At 35.9% G+C, this 23,765-nt stretch overlaps 1 protein-coding gene across 2 annotated transcripts in view; it reads right to left on the bottom strand.

The window, feature by feature from the left end:
• The window catches only part of LOC120628289 (Fanconi anemia group J protein homolog), an 89,299-nt gene extending 66,268 nt beyond the window's left edge, over window positions 1–23,031 (bottom strand). For both annotated transcript variants that reach the window (XM_039896591.1, XM_039896592.1), the window contains exons 1-2: window positions 22,539–23,031; window positions 21,473–21,584 (exon numbers count right to left, since the gene is read on the bottom strand). In XM_039896591.1, the coding sequence (XP_039752525.1) occupies window positions 21,473–21,584; window positions 22,539–22,853 (427 nt within the window). In that variant the 5' untranslated portion in view covers window positions 22,854–23,031. The remainder of the gene's footprint in view (window positions 1–21,472; window positions 21,585–22,538) is intronic.
• Window positions 23,032–23,765: the final 734 nt, after the last annotated feature.

Here is a 23,765-nt window from a genome sequence, read left to right as displayed (position 1 = left end):
AAATCGTTCTTACCTAGGGACATAAGTACTTTTTATGTGTTATTGTAGGTAAGGTGATAGTGATAACTTCTTTTCGCCCTTTTCGCTTTGAAGCTTAACCAGTCTACTCCAAAGTTGAAGCCAGACTTATTATTTGTGATGCTGATAACTAAATTCCTTAAATTAAAACTAAGGCTACAGATTTTTCAAATTCGACATATAGTTTCAGAGCGTTAGCGCGTTCAAACAAACAAATAAACAAACAACACTAGTAGTAAACATCTATATTTTTTCAATTGTAGATTATTTCCAAACAATCTGGCCACTAACATGATGCCGTGGGGGAGTTTCGGATTTAAAATCAATAAACATTTGCAAAAAAGGATTAATTTTGCTGTCATTGCGCTTAATCCGACTACTTTTTGTTAATACTACTTAAGTTTTATCACTCAAAAACGAGTTGTTATATAACGATTTGTTTTATCTTATATATATAACGGCTAGCCTATATATAACGAGACTAGCGGTTGTATTAACTGTTAAGTAAAATTTTCTTATACGTTACGTTTTAATAAACGTTCTACCAGTCAGTTTAGGGTTGTTTAAAAAAATGTTTGCAGACATTCTAAAACTTTGAATTGATTTGCAGATTTTATTTTTTGGATATTACTGATATGGCTGAGGATTATGCTCATCTGGTTCGTGCCCATCCTGGTGAAAACCCGAGTGCACGCCACTGTGTACAAGATGTATTAAGATACCTACTACTTCTCCTTTACGTTGGTTAAAAGCCGACATAGAGTAGGTCCCTACGCCTTGACGTCAACTGCACAGGAAATTGAACAAGGTCCTACACGTCAGTCACACTTGAAAGGGACCCGGGCCCTCTGGGTTGTAATAAGTGAGCTCCTGAATGGTTAAGGAAATAATCAGTTTGTTTTATTGTTCCGAGTGGATCCAATTTAGGAATGCTCTAAGAAAATATTATGTTTGTGAATTGGTAAAATGATTTTGCTATTCAAAAGCTGAACTGAATTGTTTTGTGTGTGATTAAAAAAATCTTATTTAACTAGTACGATACTTGGAATTCATGAATATTAAACCTAATTGGCTATACTCCGCGAAAAGCAGGAGAATCTGTATGGTGTAATTTATAATTTCTTCAATCCTTATACTCCACACCAAATCTTCGGCAATGTACCCTCTACGCACGTTTCGCTCCGAAACCGGAGCATACTCAATATTTTCTTGTATGTATGTATTTACGTCCGTTTGTTTGCTTATTTATCAGGAACGATGTTTAACTGTGAACGGTTTCAATTAAGGAGTACTTTAAGAAAATAGATAGCTCATTATCATCACTTTTACCGATGGACATCCATTGCTGAACATAAGTATTTTGTAGAGTATTCCAAAATCCACGGTAAAGGGTCGCTTGTTTCCAGCAGTTCCCAGCAACTCGCTTGATATAATCTGTCCAACTCGTTGGGGCTCGACCAACACTGCGGTTCGCCAATCTATCACCCCCAAAATCCGTCGGAAAAATCAGAATCAAAGCTATTTGCCCCGCCCATTGCCATTTAAGCTTTGCGACTCGTTGAGCAACGTCTTTATTACTCTAGTTCTTCCATAAATCTCCTCATTTCTAAATTGATCACTCCCAGCATACTCCCTCTATCTCCATTTCCCGCTGAATGACTCTGAGTCCTTTCTTATGAGGTAAGCCATTACATTTCAGAGCCGCAAGTCATACCTGGCAAGACGCACTGTTGGAACACCTATTGATAGTTTATTTGTATAAACCATTTTAACAAAAATTTCCTAGTCAGGTAGATACTTCGGTAACAAGTAAAATATACATAAGATTAAGACTACATTTTTAATCCCATTGAAATGGAACTTTGGTAAGTAATGTTTTTGTTTAGTTATGTAGCAGATTCTCTCAGGTTTCTGACATCTACTAATGGTTTTACAATTCAATCTCTTATGGGGTGAAAAACTGTTTGAAGTGTTGTATGACACATATCATACAAAACTTCAACTCCTTTTGAAGTTGGAGACAGCAGAACATTATTTCGGGACATCGGAAATTCTGCGTGGAAAATGCTGTGTAATACCCCTACTTGTAAATATTCAATGCACAGATCTCTAAGGTTTTACTTTATTTCCATCTACAAATCTTAGAAATGTTTAGTTATTCCAACTTATTTTTCTGCATCTCATCAAAAGACTAGGTAAAAGCCCACTGCTGGAATAAAGGCCTCTTCCAACCGGAGGCATTTGGCTTTGCGGTTCCGGGAAGGAAGGCCAATGAATGTAGGAGGTTTTATTCCGTAGGGCATTGAGTGATTCCACTCCTAGTGCAGTCAGACATATCAAATTGGTTTAGGCCTGCTGACATCCATGAGGATTACCTCCTACAATAAAAAAAAAACCTGAGGCTTTGCTCATAATCACAACCCTGGTCAGACAGATTGGTGATCGTAGATGGTATGGAGTAGTAGCATAGAGATTCCCTGTCGCATCGTATGATACCCGCGGGATGAGAAGGGTAAATGACAACTGTATTCTGACCTGTCTCCACTGCACGGCACATTCAATTTTCTGCTTCTCATCTTAAATAACTCTATGTTTATATACACAAAAACGTATGTACTCAAACACATAATACATGTCACTACAGATCTGACGCGGACAATGGGTCCTACACGAAATTACGCCCCACAAACATCAACAAGCGCCATTTGTCCCAAACAAACCCATTCTCATTTTACATGGGACTTCAAAGACATGAGTTTGACACTAAGCATCCGTGTGACATTCCCCTCTGGTGACGCTTTTATTATATCTTAATTCACACCCCCTAGCCGTTTACACCAAACTTTGCATATTTAACTCTAATCTCTATAACATAGAATTGAAAATGTCACGATAGAAATAATCACGTAGCTGTTTTCATATGCTAATTTATATAGCTTTGATGTAAGATTTCGTACCTAAAAGCTTTTTGTTACGGTCCAAATTGGTATTACACATAAACACGTTTGTAAGGGGGGTGCGTTTAGTTGAAAGCGGTATTACGGTCAGGGCTGTCGGCGTTCTTTGTAATTAATACATAGGCAGTGCAATTGATATGCCAAATTGCCATTGCGTTGACAAAGGCTTTCCTCTGGGGGCATTTTTCAACAATTGCATTGCATTAATTTCGGTAAGCGCCTTGATTTCTTTTATTATTTATTCAGAAACGTGTCTCTCGAATCGAGTGGGGTTAGATGGATAAGTACCTACCTACCTACTTTTGATGTTTAAGAGTCAACGAAAACTTTGGCACAATTCGTTACGCCAAGAATAAAATTATCAGTTTTAATGTATAACTTAAGTAACTATTTAAATTAATATCTTCTTCTTCTTCTTCTTCTTAGTCGTGCACTCTTGGCAGAGTGGTCGTGGCTGCTGAGATGAATTTCATGGCACTAGGCATAATTGGATTGCACGGCTTCCCGCGCGATTCTTCTCCACTTTTGGCGGTTTGTAGCGTGTCGAAAAATTTATATACAATGCAATATATCTACTTACCTACACATTTATACGTTAAAAGTAAAAATGCTCAAGGTAGATAATCTATTCAATTACCTCTTCTTATTGATTTTTTTATTTCTCAAAAGATAAAAAACATTCGAAATTTAAAAAAAAAAACGTTTTAAGAAGAAATTCATAATTTCCCTGATACGTTCGAATTTTATTATTTTTAGGTGTGGAAATAACTGCTGCGTCTGTTAAATAGGGGACGCGAATTTTACTTTTGAGGAAAAGCAAGCAGCTAAGTCGAGTTTGAAATAAAATATTATTTTAAGAACTTTACAAATATATTAATATAAATTGGTTGAATATACCAAAAGCAAAGCAAATAAATATTTTCTTACCATCATTAAGAATATCATTAAGATTATAAGAATATGAGATTTGGCAGTCGGGGCTATGTAATGCATTCCTTTCTTCCTATGAAAATAGTGAACGATATACATATACATTTAAGAAGGTAGGTACTTAATTTTTCTTGGCAACAACTAAACTCTTAAATTACGAATAAAAGTAGATCTAGAAAGGTTATAAGAACACAGAAGCAAAAATTATATTACCTAACAGAAATGAAACGATTGCAAAATCCAACCAACCGTCATCTCAAACTTACAATGTCTTTCTTCGGGGCGTATCTATCTCGATGCAAAATTTCGTCAAAATCAGTTGAGCTGTGCACAGTGGAACCCGTGGAAACGGTTCCAAGTTTACTATGTCTGTCTACAGCATACAAGCTATCTTTATCCAAAATTGGTTCAGTGGTTTGGCGAAAACTTGGGCATAACATATCGAGTCCAGTGACCAATACCAATACCAATGACATTAAAATAGCATCACTTCTAAGCTACACCGAACCTGACGCAAAAATAATCAATAATATAGGTTAATAATCAAACAAGTAATGCGGGAATAAATAAAAATAAATACACACAGACGAATTGAGAACCTACTTTTTTCTAAAGTTAGTTGAAAAACGCTGACAAAGGACTATTTCAAAGTTCCGGAAGTTTCCAAGAGATGGCGTGATATGCGGGACGGCTGGTTCGTCTCGAAAGCTTTGGCGAAGAAGTTTTGGAATGTTATCACAGATGGCGCTTATATAAAATCCTTCATTTATAAACTTTACTTGAGAATAAGGACAGCTTATACAGCTGTCCTTATTCTCTCTCTAAGCTTGATTTAACAGCTAGAATGTATGAACACGTAAAGAACATGTTAAACTAATGATGAACGTATTCATTAAAGCATATTATAATATGAAGCTTTTGAAAATGAAGATGATGATAACTATAGTAGCTAGGTATACTTATTATATTTTTTTTTTTTATTTAAGCACGTGAAATATCACTTGCTTTATAAACAACGACAATCTTATTTTGACACATTACAACTCATCGCCAGCTGCCCTTAAAGTAAGCGTAGCTTGTGTTGTGGGTACTTAGATGACTGATGAATATTTTTATGAATAATATACATAAACACTCATAATATCTATACAAATACGCATCCGGCCACTGAAAAACATTTTCCATTTGTGGGAATCGAACGCACAACCTTGTACTCAGGTCAAAGCAAGGTCGCTGGCCACTGCGCCAGTCGGCCGTCAAATCACGTCAATTACAATGAACAAATTACTAATAGAAAATGAAACGATATGTGTATAAGTGTAAAAAATAAAAAGTAAAATAATAGTTATTTATAGTTATAAATTAACATATGTAAGTGTTTTCTACGTTAAGTGCGTTTCAAGCAATTAAAATATCACTTGTATCACAAAAAAATACACGAAAAAGTAGCACAGACTAAAATCAAATCGATTCCTACATTAGGCTTCCACGATACGATCTGAAAACTTAAGAAAAAAAAAAGCAACCAGGCGACAGCAACCATAAATCAACAATCAGTGCATAGCGAGCTGCCATGAACCGTCCCATTTACATTTACGACCGTCGTCGGCGGCGCAATTTAAAAAAAAAATATTAAAGACAATACTAATTTGAAAATAAAGAGTTTGGAACCGAGTCACGAAACGGAAGTCGAACAGTGTTTCTATACACTAAAAGATGTTTTCGACTACGTCTGTACCCTTACTAACGTGATTTATTTATTTACTATTATTTATTGCTATATATTATATATAGTATTGCGTTGATAGCACATTGGGTAGGGGCTCGACTTCACATCCTGGGTGCCGAGATCGAATCCCAGCACGCACCTCTAACTTTTCTAAGTTATGTCCGTTTGAAGTAATTAAAATATCACTTGCTTCAACGGTGAAAGAAAACATCGCGAGGAAACCTTCACGCCTGAGAGTTTTACATAATGTTCTGAAAGGTGTGTGGAGTCCACAAATCCGCACTGGGCTAGCGTGGTGGACTACGGCCTTAACCCTTTCTCATCGGTTCGAGGATGGGTTAAGTATTTTTTGCTTGAAAGCGTAACAAACAAACTTACATTCACATTTATAATATTAGTAGGGATTATAACCTCTATGGTACAAAAATAATTATTTAAATCGGTTATCATATGTCGGAGTCATGGTGTAAAAACGTCAAACACTTTGATCATCATATCAACCGATAGACGTCAACTGCTGGACATAGGTCTTTTGAAGGTAGTTCCAAATTTCACGGTTCTGTGCCGCTTGGATCCAGCGGCTACCTGCGACGCGCTTAATGTTGTCTGTCCACCTCGTTCGGGGCTGCCATTTCAGCACCTTGGGACCCCAACGAAACAAATAATCCTTTTTCCGAACTATGTGCCCAGACCATTGCCACTTCAGCTTCGCGACTCGTTGAGCTATGTCGGTAACTCTGGTTCTTCTACGAATCTCCACATTTCTGATTCAACTCTTTGATCCCCTCTCCGAAAAGAACTAAGATTAATTTCGGGATAAAAATTATCCTATATTACTTCTGATACCTTCAGGTATACGTGTACAAAGTTTCATGATGATCGGTTAAGTAGTTTTCTCGTAAAAGCGTAACAAACAAACTTACAATCACATTTATAATATTAGTAGGGATAGGGAAGTAGGGATAGGGATAAACAAAATATAATATTCAAACGACTGTTTCACTAATTTATTGTACAGAAGTATGGAATATAGATTGGCGTGCACAAAACTGTAAAATTAGATATCATGTTGAATACGATTCGAGTAAAACATCAATGCTTTTTTTTAAATGACATCGATTAAGGGTTTGAAATGACGCGCACGAACCGAGGTAATAGGCGTAAAGTTAATGGCTTGTAAAATATGAATAAAAGCCATTCAATTTAGAGGGCTCGTAAAATGTATGATACAAGCAGGGTGCATGTATCCACGCAACATTTTCATTCTACTATCTTCTTTTTTAGATGACAGACTATCGAAAATACAGAATATTCGAGAGTAATTGTACAAAAGTTTGCAGTAGGTATACCAAACTATTTTGGAAACTATGAGAAAATAAATAAAAGGCACATTAAGCCTATAGGCTAGTAGCTAACTTATTTAATTTTTAAAATAATTACAATAATCATTTAAATATTATTAGTCATCTGAACTGTGTTACTTTGTCTATGCCACATGTATACTGTGCGGGTGTACACTATACAGTTATGTCTTTTAAGTAGTCGACATGGCAGCATGAAAACTAGGTGTCTATGATTAATATTAAAAGGATTTTTTTTTCAGATTGGTGCCATAGTTTATTGGTTACAACACAGTCAGTCAATACGTTAACTATGCCCTCCAATAAGCAACCTCAGGAGACGTTGCCTTCAATCGCGGGATTCAAAGTTTAAGTTCATGAGAATCAACCTTTTTTTATAAAGTTATCCATCTTTACATAGTATTAGGTACTATAGTTTTTCCACTATTTATGTATGTATGTGGTTATATGATATTGTTTTTGAAGTTATACTTCTTTTGGCGCGTTAGGGAAAAATGGTGAGAGTAATTTTTTACGATGCACGCGCACACCGTCACATAAAACCGACACCATAAAGTAAGCTAAAGTTAACATTTGTTTTTCTAAAAAAGGTTTGACAGTTGACTTTCAATAATTCAAACAATACCTTTATTCTAATGCCAGTGTAATTTTTACTGCAAACGTAGAAGATAAAATTTTTGAAAAGACTTTTATCTTGTTACGCCAAATGAGTATATCTTCTAACGCATGTCCAAGAGTACACACACGTTTTTTTAAAATTGTAATAATTTCTAGCCCAAAAAGATGTGTTAACCTATTGTTAATGGACAAGCTACGCCATTACACAGTTACACTTCATAGGACATGAAAGGAAGACGTCTAGCAACATGCCGCCTTGTGTCCTTCAACCAGAGGCTAGGTGATAAGCTTCATGTACTTTTAATTACACTGGCAACCATGCAATACCTACCGGAACATAGTATTGCAAAAATGCTGCTTTGGTACAGAATAAACACCTTTTTTTTGTTGACTGGGGGGAAATTTCCTGATTACGAGATACCTTGAGGGGGGGTGGGGGGAAATTTGATTATGTGGGTTTTCTACCAACTAAAACCCTCGGTGGCCGGCCTCAGGACATGATAGGAGGCTCCGGGAACTCCCAAGAATGCACCGGTGCCTCCCTTGTACGACGCCCTTTGGGCACGTATGGATAGTCAATATATAGGATATGGAAGAGTGAACGGTCAAATACCCCTGACTCTGACCGCTTCTGACCCTAAATTCCCTTCAAAGAGCAATTAAACTGCGCGGATCTAGCTGGTTACTATTGTGACTTCGGCGCTATCTTCTTCGTGCACGAACAGCTCTCCTACTCTCTATACCTACTCGAAAACGATAAATACTGCGAACATAATTACCTCATACAAACAGATATATTTCCAAAGGGCATGCTGAATTACTAATTGTTGCGAGGGCCTTACTTCATTGTTCGTTGCCAATAAATGCCAATAGATATGAAGTCACTGATGACGCGATCCGCGGTACACATCTGGAGGTTCTAATTGTGCCAATTATACGCTCAACATCAATTGCCAATCGACCACCTGCATTGACCATCGTCATGTGTTCCAACATTTTGATTGGCATCATAGATTGTTGATTGCATTCATCTGCGACGTGGGTGGTGAGAGAGTTTGAGACGAGACGAGAATATGTTATTTTGACGTCATTAACCTTCATTAATATTATTGAGGGAAGTCGTGGAAGAGGATTATCGAGACTCGATTTTGCGGGACAAATAAAACGGTAACCTACCGTTTTATAAGTAAAAACTACTTTTTTTATTAAACAAAACTACTTTTTTATCTGTATATTATAAGTATTTATGTGTATTATATTCATAAAAATATTCAACAGCTATCTTAGTACCTATAACACAAGCTACGCTTACTTTGGGGTTGGCGATGTGTGTATTGTCGTAGTATATTTATTTGTTTATCTTTTATCTCCGGTTAATGATATTGATGAGGTTTAAATGTCCATTAAACTACAATAACGACAAATAAGCAGATAAAATAATAAGTAAATTAAACTTAAAATTTATAATATATACATTTAAGGCTCATTAAACTAATGCGTATTGCCATGTTTACTAAAATTCCCTTGACATTTTCAGTAAAATAGAAAACGAAAGATGCACACTATGATAAGAAATACTGTAGTAAACGTAAGCCTACTGCAGTTTGATTTATATACCCTAGTTTTTCATGCTAATGGAGTACCATCTACTTAAAACAACATGTTAGCTTAAGAAGCCTGATAAAATTTGGATATCTAATAACCTTTTTTTTTAATTTTATTTTCCTTTTATAAATAACGTAAGTTCGATAATTAACATATACGGTGCCAATGAAGCTAATTGAGTCATATACAAATCTCTAAATTAAACTTTGGAAATACGGTTATAATTTTCCAAGAGATATATTGGAAAAAGGACCGCACTTCTTTTGTTTACCTGTCAATTTAGTTTAGTTTAAATACTTTTGTACAACAGAACAGATAATTGATACCATTGAATCATGCGATTTGCTTGCTCTACAATTTAGTTCAATACAATCTAGGGCTCAATGTCTTTCGCACCCCAACCTTTCAGCTGCCAAAACAAAAGAAATCAAATTGATTGTTAATTTTTTTTAAGTATCCTGTGTTCTTCTGTCATTTAATAATGATAAAAATAAATATTTCAAATATTTATTTAAGGTTTATTATTATAAACATAAATATTTTTATTTTTATTTTTATCAGAGCGTAAAACTCACAGTTTATATTTATTAATTATTTCTTAAAACACGGCAACTTAAAATGATATCTGTGTAGGTATATGATATTTCATAAATATCCATCCTGTTAGGTCATATCGGAGTGGATATTAAATTACATATGCTAGAAAATAAACAATTAAAATCTAATTTGGCATTCTGCTACCTCAGATTTACTATCTACATTTAATGGCGCCACTTTGATTGACAACTAAAGTTACGCAAGTGAAAGAATGGTTTTGACAGTTGTTTGATGGCAACTTTCCATAGTTACTAACGTTATACCAATAACACTGGGAAACATATATTTTTTTTTTGCTTAAAGGTCTACTGACCTTTAAAAAGAGCAACTGATAAATTTGGAATCACAACGACTTCACAAGCAAATAAAACGTATAACACCCCACTTTTCGTGACGGGGACTTGAAGTGCTGAAATAAACGCATGCCTGCAAGTACTGCAGAGTTATTTAAATTAAATACTTTTTATTGCTACAGTAGGTATTAGCTAAAATCAATAAAATAGCTTTTTATCAGATCAAAGTTGCAGCTAGTGAAAATATTTTTTCGACAATTTACAACGGAAGCCGCATTGTCAGATTAAATCGGGCCGTAATCATATACATTTTACTGTTATCGAAGTAAACGACGTTTAAATGTTCCAAATTTGGTTACCCCTTTATTGTCACGAACAGTCGTGTTCTATGCACCGCCGAGTACCTACTATCCATACGACAGACTTAGTTGCCATCATTGCATACTTTATTTTCTTAGAATAAATAGAGTGCCGAAACTCGACCTGAAATCGTCAGTTTAGTGTGGAGAGGTGACGGAAAATCGTTTATACCTGCTGTAGTATTAAACTAGCTGTTGGCAGCAGCTTTGTCCGCGGTTTTTTTATTATCATGATTTCTGTGGGAACCGTAAATTTTTCCACTAAAAGAAGCCGCCTATGTGTTAATTCGGGGTATAATCTATCTCCATTCTACAATTCAGTCAAATTGGTTATGTATTTTTTGCGTGAAAGAGTAACAAACATCCATCCATACAAACTTTTGCATTTATAATAAAGTCAAAGTCAAAAATATCTTTATTCAAGTAGGCCCATAGGTGGCACTTTCGATGCGTACATGAGAATTACGTGGTAGTGAGATGATGGCGATAACCATATTCGTAAACTTAAAACTAAACGAGGGTTCCAAACGCGTGCTGGTCTAAAAAGAAGCCCACAACAAACTTAGTCTGGTGTTTTTCGTTTTATTTTTATTTTATAGGCTTGAATTTTGCCAGAAAGCGAGTCGAAAAACTGATTTGCAAACGCGCCCTTATTATAAACCATCCAGTAGTTTTTATTGCGTATTTAAAACGGACAAATTTATTAATTAGTAATAAAGTAGTAGTAGTAGAGCATTCGACCATTGATGGAAACCTGTGTTTCAGTATGAAGGGCGTGGTTGCCAGGGTATTTACGGGCACATGCATGAGGCTTAACATGTATGCCTCAAGTTCGCGTTCCTTACATGCCCTGCAAAGTGTTGCTCTGTTTATAGCTGATGGTTTCCAATTATCATCAGGTGGGTCATCAGCTTCATTTATTACTATTAAAAAAAAACATCCACCACCACCATCCATAAGAAATATTCTGACGTGTATAAAACGTTAGAGCAGAGTTGATGGAAAAAGCTTCTAATTCCAGAGACCCTAGTATGAAAAGGTCTGTGCCTAGCAGTGCGTTAGTTAGACCTTAAGACTGACGTTGCTCCAACGCAGGTTGGCGAACGACGCCATTTTCTTATCTACGGGACAGTACAGTAATTTTTAGACCGAAAACCCTTTTTCGTACCCCTCGAGATACATCAAAAACATGCTAACTAGTGAGCCAGATGAGCAATGACAGTTAAAGATAACGCTCACGAGTTATAAATAGCGAAGTAAACTGAAGTCCGACAATGGGTTAGCGCCTTAAAAATCGTATTTTAACATAGACCGACTATCGATACTGGATTGTTAGAGTTCCATCCCATTTTATAACGTTAGTTTACTCTTGTCACATGAGTTTCGTTTTGACCTTCTACGCAGTTTCCAATGTGCTTCATCGTTTAATATGAGCACATTTGTTTATAACTTGGGCCGATGGCTTAGCTTACATTCCTACTGCTAGTTTCTTGTTGAGTTGTCAATGTCAAATCTGTCAAGAAAAGTTCAAGAAAAGTAAGAAGGTACATTAAAGGGATTTTTAAAAGAGGAAGTTTTGATTTTCTTTATTGAGCTTAAAAACTGGTCCACGTCAAAAAATTCATCGCTGTATAATTTCTGGTCCCAACCAGGTTCTCGTGATACGTAGTCTGTATTTCTGTAAGTACCAACAAAACCCATTACGTACATGTAATTCACTAACGAGTTATAAATAGCAAAGTAAGCTAAAGTTGGACAGTGGGAAAGCGCCTTACGACCCGTGTATTAGCATACTGTCCACGCTAGAGCGCAATACCGTTAACATGGGCTTGGTTACAACCCATGACTGGGTAACTTTTGTAACCTCGTTTTTTACATGTTGGGGAACAAAGGGAATAAACACTCAGACCATTCGGTTACCGTTTAACATATAGTTAGAGCTGCCCTTATGTTAACATGGTATCTATTTTCGATTTGTTTTGTTTTTAACTCCTTTTTATTGGCTTGACCTGTATGTATCTAGTATACTGACTGAATTGATTTACAGATGAAGTTCGTAACAAGGATTTAAATAGTTCCTTACATGCCCTGCGAAGACTTGCTCTGTGGTGATGCAGCTTCAATTAGTACTATTAAAAATATCATCCACGGATAGGCACAATAATAATAATGAATATGCTGGCTCCTATAAAACGTATGTATATGTTATACTTCTTGAATTGATCTATGGATGAAGTTGGTAACAAGGATTTTAATCGTAAATATATTTTGCTACTCATTTTGCTAATTGAGTAACAAAACACAGACTCAGAATAAAGGCTTTCAGATCATTCTGTTACCTATCTTTTACTATACAGTCCGATCTGCTTTTATGTTAAAAAAGAAAAAAACATTTATTTCGTTTCTTACATAGTAAATGATACATGTTGTAAAGACCTCCTAGTATCTAGTACTAATCATCAAAATATCTGTATCAGGAGCACGAGGACTTTCTATTCCCCCACTTTTATATATCTATATTATATATTACTAGCTGTTGCCCGCGACTTCGTCTGCGTTTGATTTTGTTTTTTGATGTGGCATTCAATTTAAGTTGTCGTTCTAAAAAAATTTAAAGTATTTAGCATCGCTAAGCCTTGAATGAGGGGGTTGCTGCTGTCCGCTGAAGAGTTCTGTCCTCTATATCGAACCACAGTTTGGACAAAATTAAACACATAGTATAATCCTCTACAATACAAAAATAATTATTTAAATCGGTTATAATTTGTCGGAGTTTTGGTGTAAAATCGTCAAGCACTTTCATCCCCTCTGCCAAAGGAACCGAGCTTAATGTCGGAATTGAAAGTCCTATATTACTTCTAACACTTCCAAGAATATGTGTACAAAGTTTCATGAGAATCGGTTAAGTAGTTTTTGCGTGAAAGCGTAACAAACAAACTTACATTAGCTTTACAGACTTATAGCCTTCTCTAGATCCGAAACGACTGGAAAGAGATCACGCGTAGGGCTGACAGTTTAACGTCCGAGGCACGGGGGTAAATCTCTGCCAGTTCCTAACTTCGAGCCTCGAGTGGTATACAAGAATTTCATGATAGAAAACCCCAATAATTACTGAATGGACCACGTAATTTACATTTGTATGAGGATCCAATCCATGATAAGTATATCATGAAAATTAAGCCTAATTTGCTATACTCCGCGAAAAGCAGGAGAATCGGTATGGTGTAATTTATAATTTCTTCAATCCTTATACTCCACACCAAACATCTTCGTCAATGTACCCTTTACGCACGTTTCGCTCCGAAACCAGAGTATCCTCAGGAGATGTAGACATTACAATGAATAATTGTTAAGTCAAAATCTCCTGAGGATGCTTAGCAATTATTCATTGTAAAGTGACGTCATAATAAGACAGCTTGAATATATCCATGATAAGATAATGCTTATTTCATTAAACAGAGATTTAAAAAAAAGATTAAAATAACTGATTTGTGAAAATAAATTGTTCTAACTTGACATGATTATAAATTTTGTCCCTAATGTAACTGCTTATCTGTTTAAAAAAAAAATAGATTGCAGCACTATTTTTAGTGTATAAAAAAATTACTTATACACTACAAATGGTGCAAGCTTGTAGTGTCGAGGCTCCAAAACGAAATCTTTGGTGCAATAATAGTTGCAACGGTTTCGCCTAGTTTCAGTCGGCGTCTCCCCAACGCAGGAACACGGAAGCGAAAAGTCGAAGGGGTATGATCAGTGCCGCATAAATTGATATGCAAATGAGTGGAAGAGCGAGCTCGCGGCAATAATCGTCCGGCGGCGTCGTAAATAACGTTTACGATTCGACGACATCGGCGGCAACCCTCGCCGAGGAAATTAACGCGACGCGGGAGTCCTTGCCGTGATATAGGTGCCTACTGCACTAATGCTGAACGCACACTAGTCGTTCAGAATCAAATAGATAATGATTCGGAATATAATTATTAATTCGGTGAATTAAGAACAACCCTGTGAAGACTGCAAGCAACGCGGTGCGGCGGTCGGTTTCCATATCACAGTTCCAGTCATTTACTCTGTAATTTTCTCGCCACGTTATAATATGATCGGCAATCCTAATCGAGGAAATTAACGCAACGCGGGTGTTCTTGACTCAATATAGGTACCTACTGCACTAATGCCTTACACAACAGTTACAAATAAAATATATACCAGATACCTAACACCCTAAAGCGAGTGCAAGGCACGCGATGCGCTGGCAGTATCTATAACACAGTTCCGGTCATTTACTCTATCGAAAATGGACTACGGATAACCATTTAAGGCAATCGGCGGCAACTCTTGCCGAGGAAATTAAGGATTTAGATTTCTCGATGAAATGGGTTAAAGTGGGTACTTAAAAAAATTACGAGTGGATGGACTTCTTCCGGAAGATAGATGCGTCTTGTACTGTAATGCGCGATCAACTTAAGTAGAATTAGAACACTGTTTTGTGCACGATACAAATATTAAAACGTCTAATAGCTTATAGAAGTTACTGATGAAACCTACGCAGCCGGCGTAGTTTTTATTTTATATTCCAAACGGCGTAGTTTTCCTGTAGACCACGAACGTTAACGCTTTATAGCACTAGAGATATAATTCCGTGTTGGTCTATTTGTGTACATGTTCGAATGCAGATCACAAGCTCCTGGGTCGCGGTTCGGGCCAATTTATAGTAGTAGGTTTTTCTGTCAAGAAAAACCTACTTCTACTTCTGTCTTTCTTTGCACCATACCGTAGTTTTGTAACCACCCTTTTTCTCGGAAGCTATCGGACCTGTTTCAGAGATTCTGTCCGATCGGAGTATGAGGATGTGGTAATAGAGAATGCAACTGTGTTTGCGCTCAAATTTGTGCACAACGGCATCGTTGGAAAATCTTTCTGGAGATTGACCACCGTGGCCGAAATCGGTCAGTAAAAACTGCTTTATATGTTTTACCCACGGAGTATATTTTTCTCGGAAAGTACGTTAATCTATCGGGCCTGTGTCGGCTTTGCTTTGTATTGTTAGGAAACTTATCGAGGTAGTTAGTCAGTAAACTTTGTCTGAACACTCGGCAATGTAGCCTGTGTATCAGTTTTCTACAATATATAGTTACACATTTCGAAGAGTTTGCTAAGGAACTATTTCCTGTCTCACCTTTCTGCTAACCAAAGAGTCATCGTTACGTAGCTATAATCCTAACGAAACATATACGTTGCCTCTTTTAATTATTATAAAAATAAGCACCTCAAAGATCTAGAATTCCCTTTCCATCTTCAAAACATTTAGTTAGTGCGAGTTGATCTATTATTAAATGCAAAAAAGGATGTCTTACCGCAGAGGGTAGGGCATTTACATACATGTACCCAACAATTCTCAAGCTTGGGTAAATTATTAATATTATTATTAGCTCCTGTCCAAACAACTCTAATCTAGGTAAAAGGCATCAAGGCTGAATCGGCATCTTCTTGGCAAGCGTGCTTCACATGTTAGTCGCGCCATGTACATCAGTTGTGATTGCATTATATAAAAACAAAAGAATTTTTGTAATTCGAACATTTTAAAACATCTGATGTTGAGACTCGGGAGCAACAACAAAGGCCTTTGCCAAATAGAGACATTCTAATTCAATTTAGCAAAAGGGTTGTCAGCTACGCGGAATGACAAAAAAGCGGCGAAAGTAAAAGGGAGAGGCAGGGAAAAGGGGAGCTCAAAGACATGTCGGGGCGGTGACGTGGCGCTTTACCGCTCTCCGCTGCGGGTAATTGATGCGTTCAAAATTATAAGGTAGTTTGTAAATGATGTTTAGGAAACGATGTTGGATATGCCGAATTTAATTAAACTAAACGCCTTCTAGGGGATATTTATTTATTATCGACGAAAAAAATCTGGGTGCTATATAGTATTAATTTGTTTTTAATCGTTTGAAAGGTTAATCAGTCGGGATTGTTTTGAGTTATGTTAAATAAAATCGGTCTATGATGGCCTTCCAACAAAAAATGGCGGGTTACATATTTTTTTCACACCACTCGCTCAACAATGTCTTATTACATAGCTTATATCGAAAATCCTAGCGGGCAAGTAATGTTGTTCCGGAGTCCCTATGATTTGAATAAGGAACAACGTGCACAGCGTATCTGAATCTGTTCAATCTAAGATTGCTATCTCGCACTAAAATATGATGGCGTCCCTGTCACACATCAGAGCCTGTGAAGCGCGAACCCTACTCTTCACTCAGGATTCTAGATGAAACTCCCTCGGAAGTTACTCTAAAATACCTCGTTTGCTTGTGATATATCCTCGCGCCATAACGTAAGACATCGCTTCACCCCCGAAAAATCTTCTATTTTACAACTCCCTCGATATTGATACTTATATCGAGGGAGTTTGGCGGTTTTACTCTTTATTTGCACACCACTATATAATGAGGAAGAGTTAGTTAGGAAAAGATGTGGAGTGTGGGTATGTATTGCGAAGTGAATTAAAATAAACGGCTTTTAGGGTCGACATTTTAGTGGATAGCGCTTCAACCAAGGCCATATTTTTTTTACTTCATTACACAACCAAACCGATGTAGAGTTGCACAAAATGCGGACTTCGTGCTTTTAAAATTATAAGGTAATTTGTAAATGATGTTTAGGCAACGAATAAGGTTCAAATAAACGGCTTTTACCGAAGGCGTTTTAGAGAATAGTGCTTTTAGGAACTCGTATTGTAAGGACCTTTTTTTACTTCAATACATAATAATTATATAATGGATTATACAAAGAGTGGACTTGATGTTAAAACATTTTTACAACCTTTTAGATGTGTGAGAAAAAGAGTGCGCGTCTGACTGGAAACTAGACTAAGTTATTAAATCAATGATGGTTAGTATAATCATTTATTATTATTTATATATATTATAACATATAATAACATTAAACCAAGTATTTATACCAAAAACAATACACAGATGGAAAAGGTGTACTAGGACACCATAAATTTGATTGATCTTGAACAACACGCTTTTATGACTAGTTATGTTCCATCTGGAAGCCGCTGCAAAAGATTTTGTATTTCGCAATTTATTATTTTTTTAGGTTTTGTCTTTCACTTTAGAGGTATTAAGGTTTCATAACGTACTCTACCTCGTCCACTATAATTTCGGAAACGTGTTAATTGAGCCGCAAATGTTCGTGACAAACGAAAAAACTTTTAAAAAATCTGCCCAGATCTTTCGGGGGGTCACGATTAAGACGTCACAACTTTTGACGCGGGGAAAATTGGCGAAAGAATATCGTGAACAATAATATCGGGGTAAAGTTGACACACGCCACAACCAAATGGCTCATGGGCGACGTTTCTCACCACGTCAGCGTTTAAATAACGTTGATAGCACTGCCAGTCAGATCGGCTGATATCTCTTTTTTGTCTACAAAATAAGTACCCAAATGTTTAATTTTATGTCTGAAGTTACGTAGCTTAGTTTAGCGGTACGGTACAAATGGAAGGGTGCAAAAAAACCGCTGGCAGTTCTCGCAAGAATTTATTGTCGACTAGCTGTTTCCCATGGATTGACCAACCAAAAGTAACGTATTTTGTCCTACTGCTCGGCCCAGCCTACGATAAACAAGTGCTGTATAGCTGAGCTCTGCCTGTCAGGCACGGGCAAGAAGGCTAGTGCCACTCCACTACGGTCATCGAGAAAGACCCCTATACAATCCTCTGGTCTGATACACTATGAATGCAAATCCGCATCAATATTTTTTACCCCAAAAACCTATGCTGTGTTCGTAGGTAAAATGAAGCTCGCTAGTGAATTAGGGGCATGAGTTTCTATTTCTTATACCAATAGACTTAAACTTTATTCGAAGTTGGGCTGTTGAAGTTGAAAAATTCGATTTCCGAAGTTGTAATGACATTACTTATAACATATCGAGTTTAGAAAGTCGTCGCTTATAGCGAACTTTACAGGCTTTCAAATGTATAACTTCCGGTGTAAAACTGCATCGCTTTGAGTACAAAGCATTATGTGAGACTCGGAAAGATGGTACCAAGTGATTTAGCAAAAAGCGATGCGTTACATAAATCGAAATTGAACAGTTCGAAATTAAAATAAGGATATATGACTATTTCCGGACTTTGTCTTGATGGGTCGCAATAAAGAAATACAGTAAAGTCGTATACCTATTTTTTTAGTCATGTAACTGCAAAATGCTTTCGATTATTCAAAAATATTTCATGTAGGAGTAAGGGACGTCGATGGGGAAAGTAGAAAGGGCTCATCTTAATTTTTTTAAATGGCTGTATTCAAGTTTCCACAAAGATTGAATGTTTTTCTGGGTTTTATACTTCTACCCTCACTAAATGATTTGTTAATCAATGTTATCAAAACATTTAAAAACAAACACAGCCACGATAGAGTACTATCGTGGCTGTATGTGTACTGAAAAAAACTTACACATCTTATAACAAGAGTGCTGAAAGCAGCCACACATTCATATAAAAGTCTTAACAGCATACTACCAGTTTAACATGTAGGTAACATGCACATACCAGAACACGATTTTAATGTAATAACTCTGAAGATAAGGTGTTTTATTTCCGAAAAACTTTTTTAATACATTGTTAGTGAGGTACCCATACCCATTCATGTCGCATAACATAAAACGTTCGAATTATCCGAATTACCCGATCATGTAAAGCTATTGACGAAATGAATTGGCCAATCAGGTAACAATAAAAAACATGGAAAATATCAGGTACACCCTTATCCGATGCAAATGGGTTCGCAAATAGCATGCAACAAATGCATTTGGTTGTAGAGCAATTTTCGTGTTAGGCTGTTCGCCATGTCGTGTGACAGCGGTTGTGATTTATAGCTGAGCTTTTGTAGCCGCGATGATGCTACGGCGGAACTATTACACCACACGCGAAAACTTGTGATCAAGTGTCAATTTTTTTTCTTTTACTGCAGTCTACACGTAGATTTTTATCTTTGGAGTAGCAGTCTCCCAAGATTGGAGGATGAAATACTTTTTTTCTGAGACAGAGGATCTGTCATCTGAGGTAGATTTCATGTTAGGCTGTTCGTTACGGTGTGTGACTAGGGTTGTGATTTATAGCCGAGCTTTTGTAGCGAAGATTATGATTTGGCCGAAATCTTGTGAACAATTTTCGTTTCTTTTTTCTCTTACTGGGCTAGAGCCCAGTAGGCAGTCTACTTAGATTAAAGGAAAAAAAAATTAAAAATTAATGGACGTAATTTATGGACCCCCTAAATTTATGCGCCCTAAGACAGAGGATCTATCATAATATGTGGTAGATTTAGAATAGCTATGTTACACTGTTGGAGTCCCAATTTTTCGTGTTAGACTGTTCGCTATGTCGTGTGTATATTTCTGCGATGAGTTACATATACAACGCATATACATAAAAATTACATACACACGCTTACGTAATAATAATTGTGGTCAACCGCATTGTCTTTCTGCCTTTACAGCTCACTTCGAAAATTACTAGGAATCTAAACTAGTATTTTCTGAAGTGAGTACTGAAATGTCTATGCGTTATACATATCGAGCAAAATTACACTCATAATACAAGACCAGAGTATATATACATTTTATGTTGTACCACTATTTTCAAGTTAGGCTGTTTAATATGTCGTGTGACAGTGGTTGCGATTTATAGCCGAGCTTTTGTAGCTAGTGTCGGCATACGTAAACACCAATATCATCAATTTGACGAAGGAAAGCGCATCCAGCGATCCATGCAGTCAGCGAGTACCTGTTACCCATAGTAGATATTAGTACGCTAGAAAAAAAATTATAACTCAAATTTGTCCCCAATTCTAAAGTTAGTTATTCTGTAGTTCAGAATTTGCGCCCCTACTAATACTACTGCGGTCTAATTTGCTATAATAGTGTTTTGTTGTGTTGTGTGCAAAAGCGCCTCCACGTTTGCGATACGAAAATGAAAATCCAATAAAAAATGAAAAATCGAAAATGATTTCCCATAACCTTGAGGGTAATATTTTAGGATCAAATGAGATATCTACTATTTTGTAGCCCTCTTTTACTTACGTGATGCAAGTACGGTTATCCTACCGTGCAAGAGGTATTTAAATCAGTTTATTCTTTTTTTAAATTACATTTCTCAAAAAGAATACGTAATCATAAAAGTTACTACGATATTGTTATCAATCACCATCATAATCTCAAAATATACCAATAATGATAATAGCTTATCTTATAACTTATTAAAATCCCTTATAAGATAAACTTGTCAATTATAGGTAATTATTAAAATTTAAATTGCTGATAGTATATAGAGAATCCTTAAATTTTGTTATGTATTCGTTACTTTATATAGTTGAATTTAATGTAGTCACTTTTGGCTAATATAGTTCAGTTAATGCAACTGCACAATGGATTTTACACTCTCTTTTTTAAACAACTTTCATTTTTAAAGTGATTCAAAAAGAAGGTTTATTATATGTAGTATGCATTGACATTTTGCATATTATGGTAGATTTATTAAACACTCCAAACAGCTCCACATGCAGTTGTATTTGCACCCATGTGGAACCAGGTGGGTCCCTATTCATACGTTATTGCAAGTTTATATGTAAGGACCCCATACTACTGATAATAAATAATAGTTTCTTCAGCCGTAAGCCTTATAAGTAGGGCCTTTATTCACGAGGATGTTATCATAAATTTTTCATCAGCTAGTACCCATCAGTAGGGGTATATAATAATAAACACATGATTTTTTTAACAACACATAAAATTAGGGTAAGCTAATTATTAATAAGGCCAGAAATATATGAAGACATGGCAGACCAAAGGCAATATAGAAGTAGTCTCATGAAGTTGAAGTGAAGGCATCTAGTTTATCCTTAATTACGCTTTAATATGCAGCTTAAAATGGACTGTCTTGGTAAAAAACTATATTGCCAGGCGTTAAGAACAAGACGAATTACTAAGCAACACTTACCCTGTTCTTTCTTTTGCCAGGCGAGTGCAGAACATAGTAGAGCAAGTGTTTTCCCTGTGCCAGTTGGACTCTCAAGTAGACAGTGCTTCTTTGCCTTTATTGCTGTTATAACCTGCAAATTATACTATGACAGTAAACAATGCTTTACTTATGGGTTAAACCTACATTGGTATTATATTCAACAAACTACAAAAAGTCTATAATTTTAAAATCAAATATCTCTCATCTCTGGCAAATGACAGAACTGATAAACAATAAATTAGTTAAACCCATTTTTATTTTATAATGATCTAAAAAAGATATTTTAGATAGATAATTGAACTACTAAACTAACTACAGCAAATACTTCAGATACTGTAAAATAATTTAGTGAACAGTGTTGCCGCTTAGTTTTTTAGAATAATATTAACATACCATAATGAATAAAAATTACTCCAAAGTTACTTCAGGCTTCAGGCTGTAACATTATTGACGCTAAATTTCATCAAGATTGGTTAGAGTAGATAAGATACACTTACATTTATAAAATGAGAAAAACTGCTTAAGACATTCATTAAAAATAGTTAATTTAATAGACTTCAAAGCATTTATAGTGGCTTTGAATATAATGGCTTGATTTCCAAAATGTATGTTGACCAAAGAACCCAATGGCTTATGCTGGTGGAGGCATTTGTCAAAATGCATGCAAAAACCAGGGGAATTTTATGACCAGCTGTCTAAAATATAGGCTATTTAAGTATTACCACAGAGCATAGCATAGTTTTTGTTTGGCATAAAATTGGAATTTATAATGTATATCACCGATCCACACTGGACCAGCTTTCTGGACTAAAACCTAAACCCTTCTCATGCTTGGGAGATCTGTACCCTGCAGTGGGCTGTCAATAGGTTGATATGATGACATTGATGAATGTATATAATAATAAATATCATTTTCTATTCAGTAAAGATGTGTATATCATTCTTATGTGTTTTAATAATATCTCCTGAAAACAACACTTATTTTACTAACTAGCCGATAATATCTAACATTTAAAATCTTACAAAGGTTCCAAACACAACTTACTTTAGACATCACAGCCACCTGACATGGATAAGGTTTTACTGGCAGTATTATACTGACCCCACCAATCATCATGGCATGATCAGGCTGTCTCTCCACTGGTGATACAAGATTCACCATTTCACTATGTTTTGTTTTGATAGAAGGAAACAAGTTTGTAATCAATCCCTGCCTCTTTTCATTCAGATTTATAGACGGTGGAGGTTCTTCTTCTTCTTCGTCGTCGGTGATATATATTTGGCCGTAGCGTTTAGGCTTCTCTCGGGGAGCCTCTTGTTCAAAACTGTCATCATCAGAAATATAGATTGGAGAAGACATAATGCGGCATGAACTGGGTAAATAAACAGTGTAAAGTTTCTCGCCTAACTTCCTTATTCATTTAAACTAATAATAAGAAAATTAAAGCTTAATGTTCAGTGCACTTCAGTTAAAACAAGTTTTATGTTTAATCTTGTTTGAAATAAACTTCAATGTTTATAACCGTACGTAAGTTTTGTTTTTCTAAATGGTTATTTTTCAAATTCACTATTTGTTTTTGTTTTGACAGTCCTTCTGACGTTTAGTTGTGTGACATATGACATTGACACATCGCTAAAGAAAACGTTCAAGAACGTGATGCATCATAACAAATTTAACTTAGCCAGTTAGGTTTTATTTATTAATAATAATATAGTAATAAAAATACAAAAACAGATAGAATCTAAGATTCAGATCATCACACTTGCTAGTAGCGAGAACTCATAATCCAAGATATAAGACACACGTGCTTTATTTGAAAATTACCGTACTTGTGCTTTATTTATGTTAAGTTTGATTTGCACCTAACTGCAAGTTTTATGTATGAAGATGGACTACTTTTAATTTAGCCGGATAACACTATTATTTTTTTTTTATCAACAAAGTTTACAGTTTATCTAACATTTCCTTAAATAAACAAATATTTTCTATCACGAGGTCAAAGTCAAAGTCAAATATTTCTTTATTCAAATAGGCACATAGATTGCACTTTTGATGCGTTATTATATACAAAATATGTACATAGCAGTGAGTAGTGATGGCGATAACTGCAATCGTAAACTTAAAACGAAAGCTACGAGGGTTCCAATCGCGCCCTGGTCTAAGAAGAAGCCCACAACAAACTTAGCCGGGTGTTCTTTTTGTTATCACCATCTCACATTGTCATTAGAAAATATTTAAGAAGCAACTATTTACATGATAAATTATTTACAT

The sequence above is a fragment of the Pararge aegeria genome, chromosome 12 (genome assembly GCF_905163445.1).
Source record: "Pararge aegeria chromosome 12, ilParAegt1.1, whole genome shotgun sequence".
NCBI lineage: Eukaryota > Metazoa > Arthropoda > Insecta > Lepidoptera > Nymphalidae > Pararge > Pararge aegeria.
This window is presented reverse-complemented; position numbering and strand designations above follow the sequence as displayed.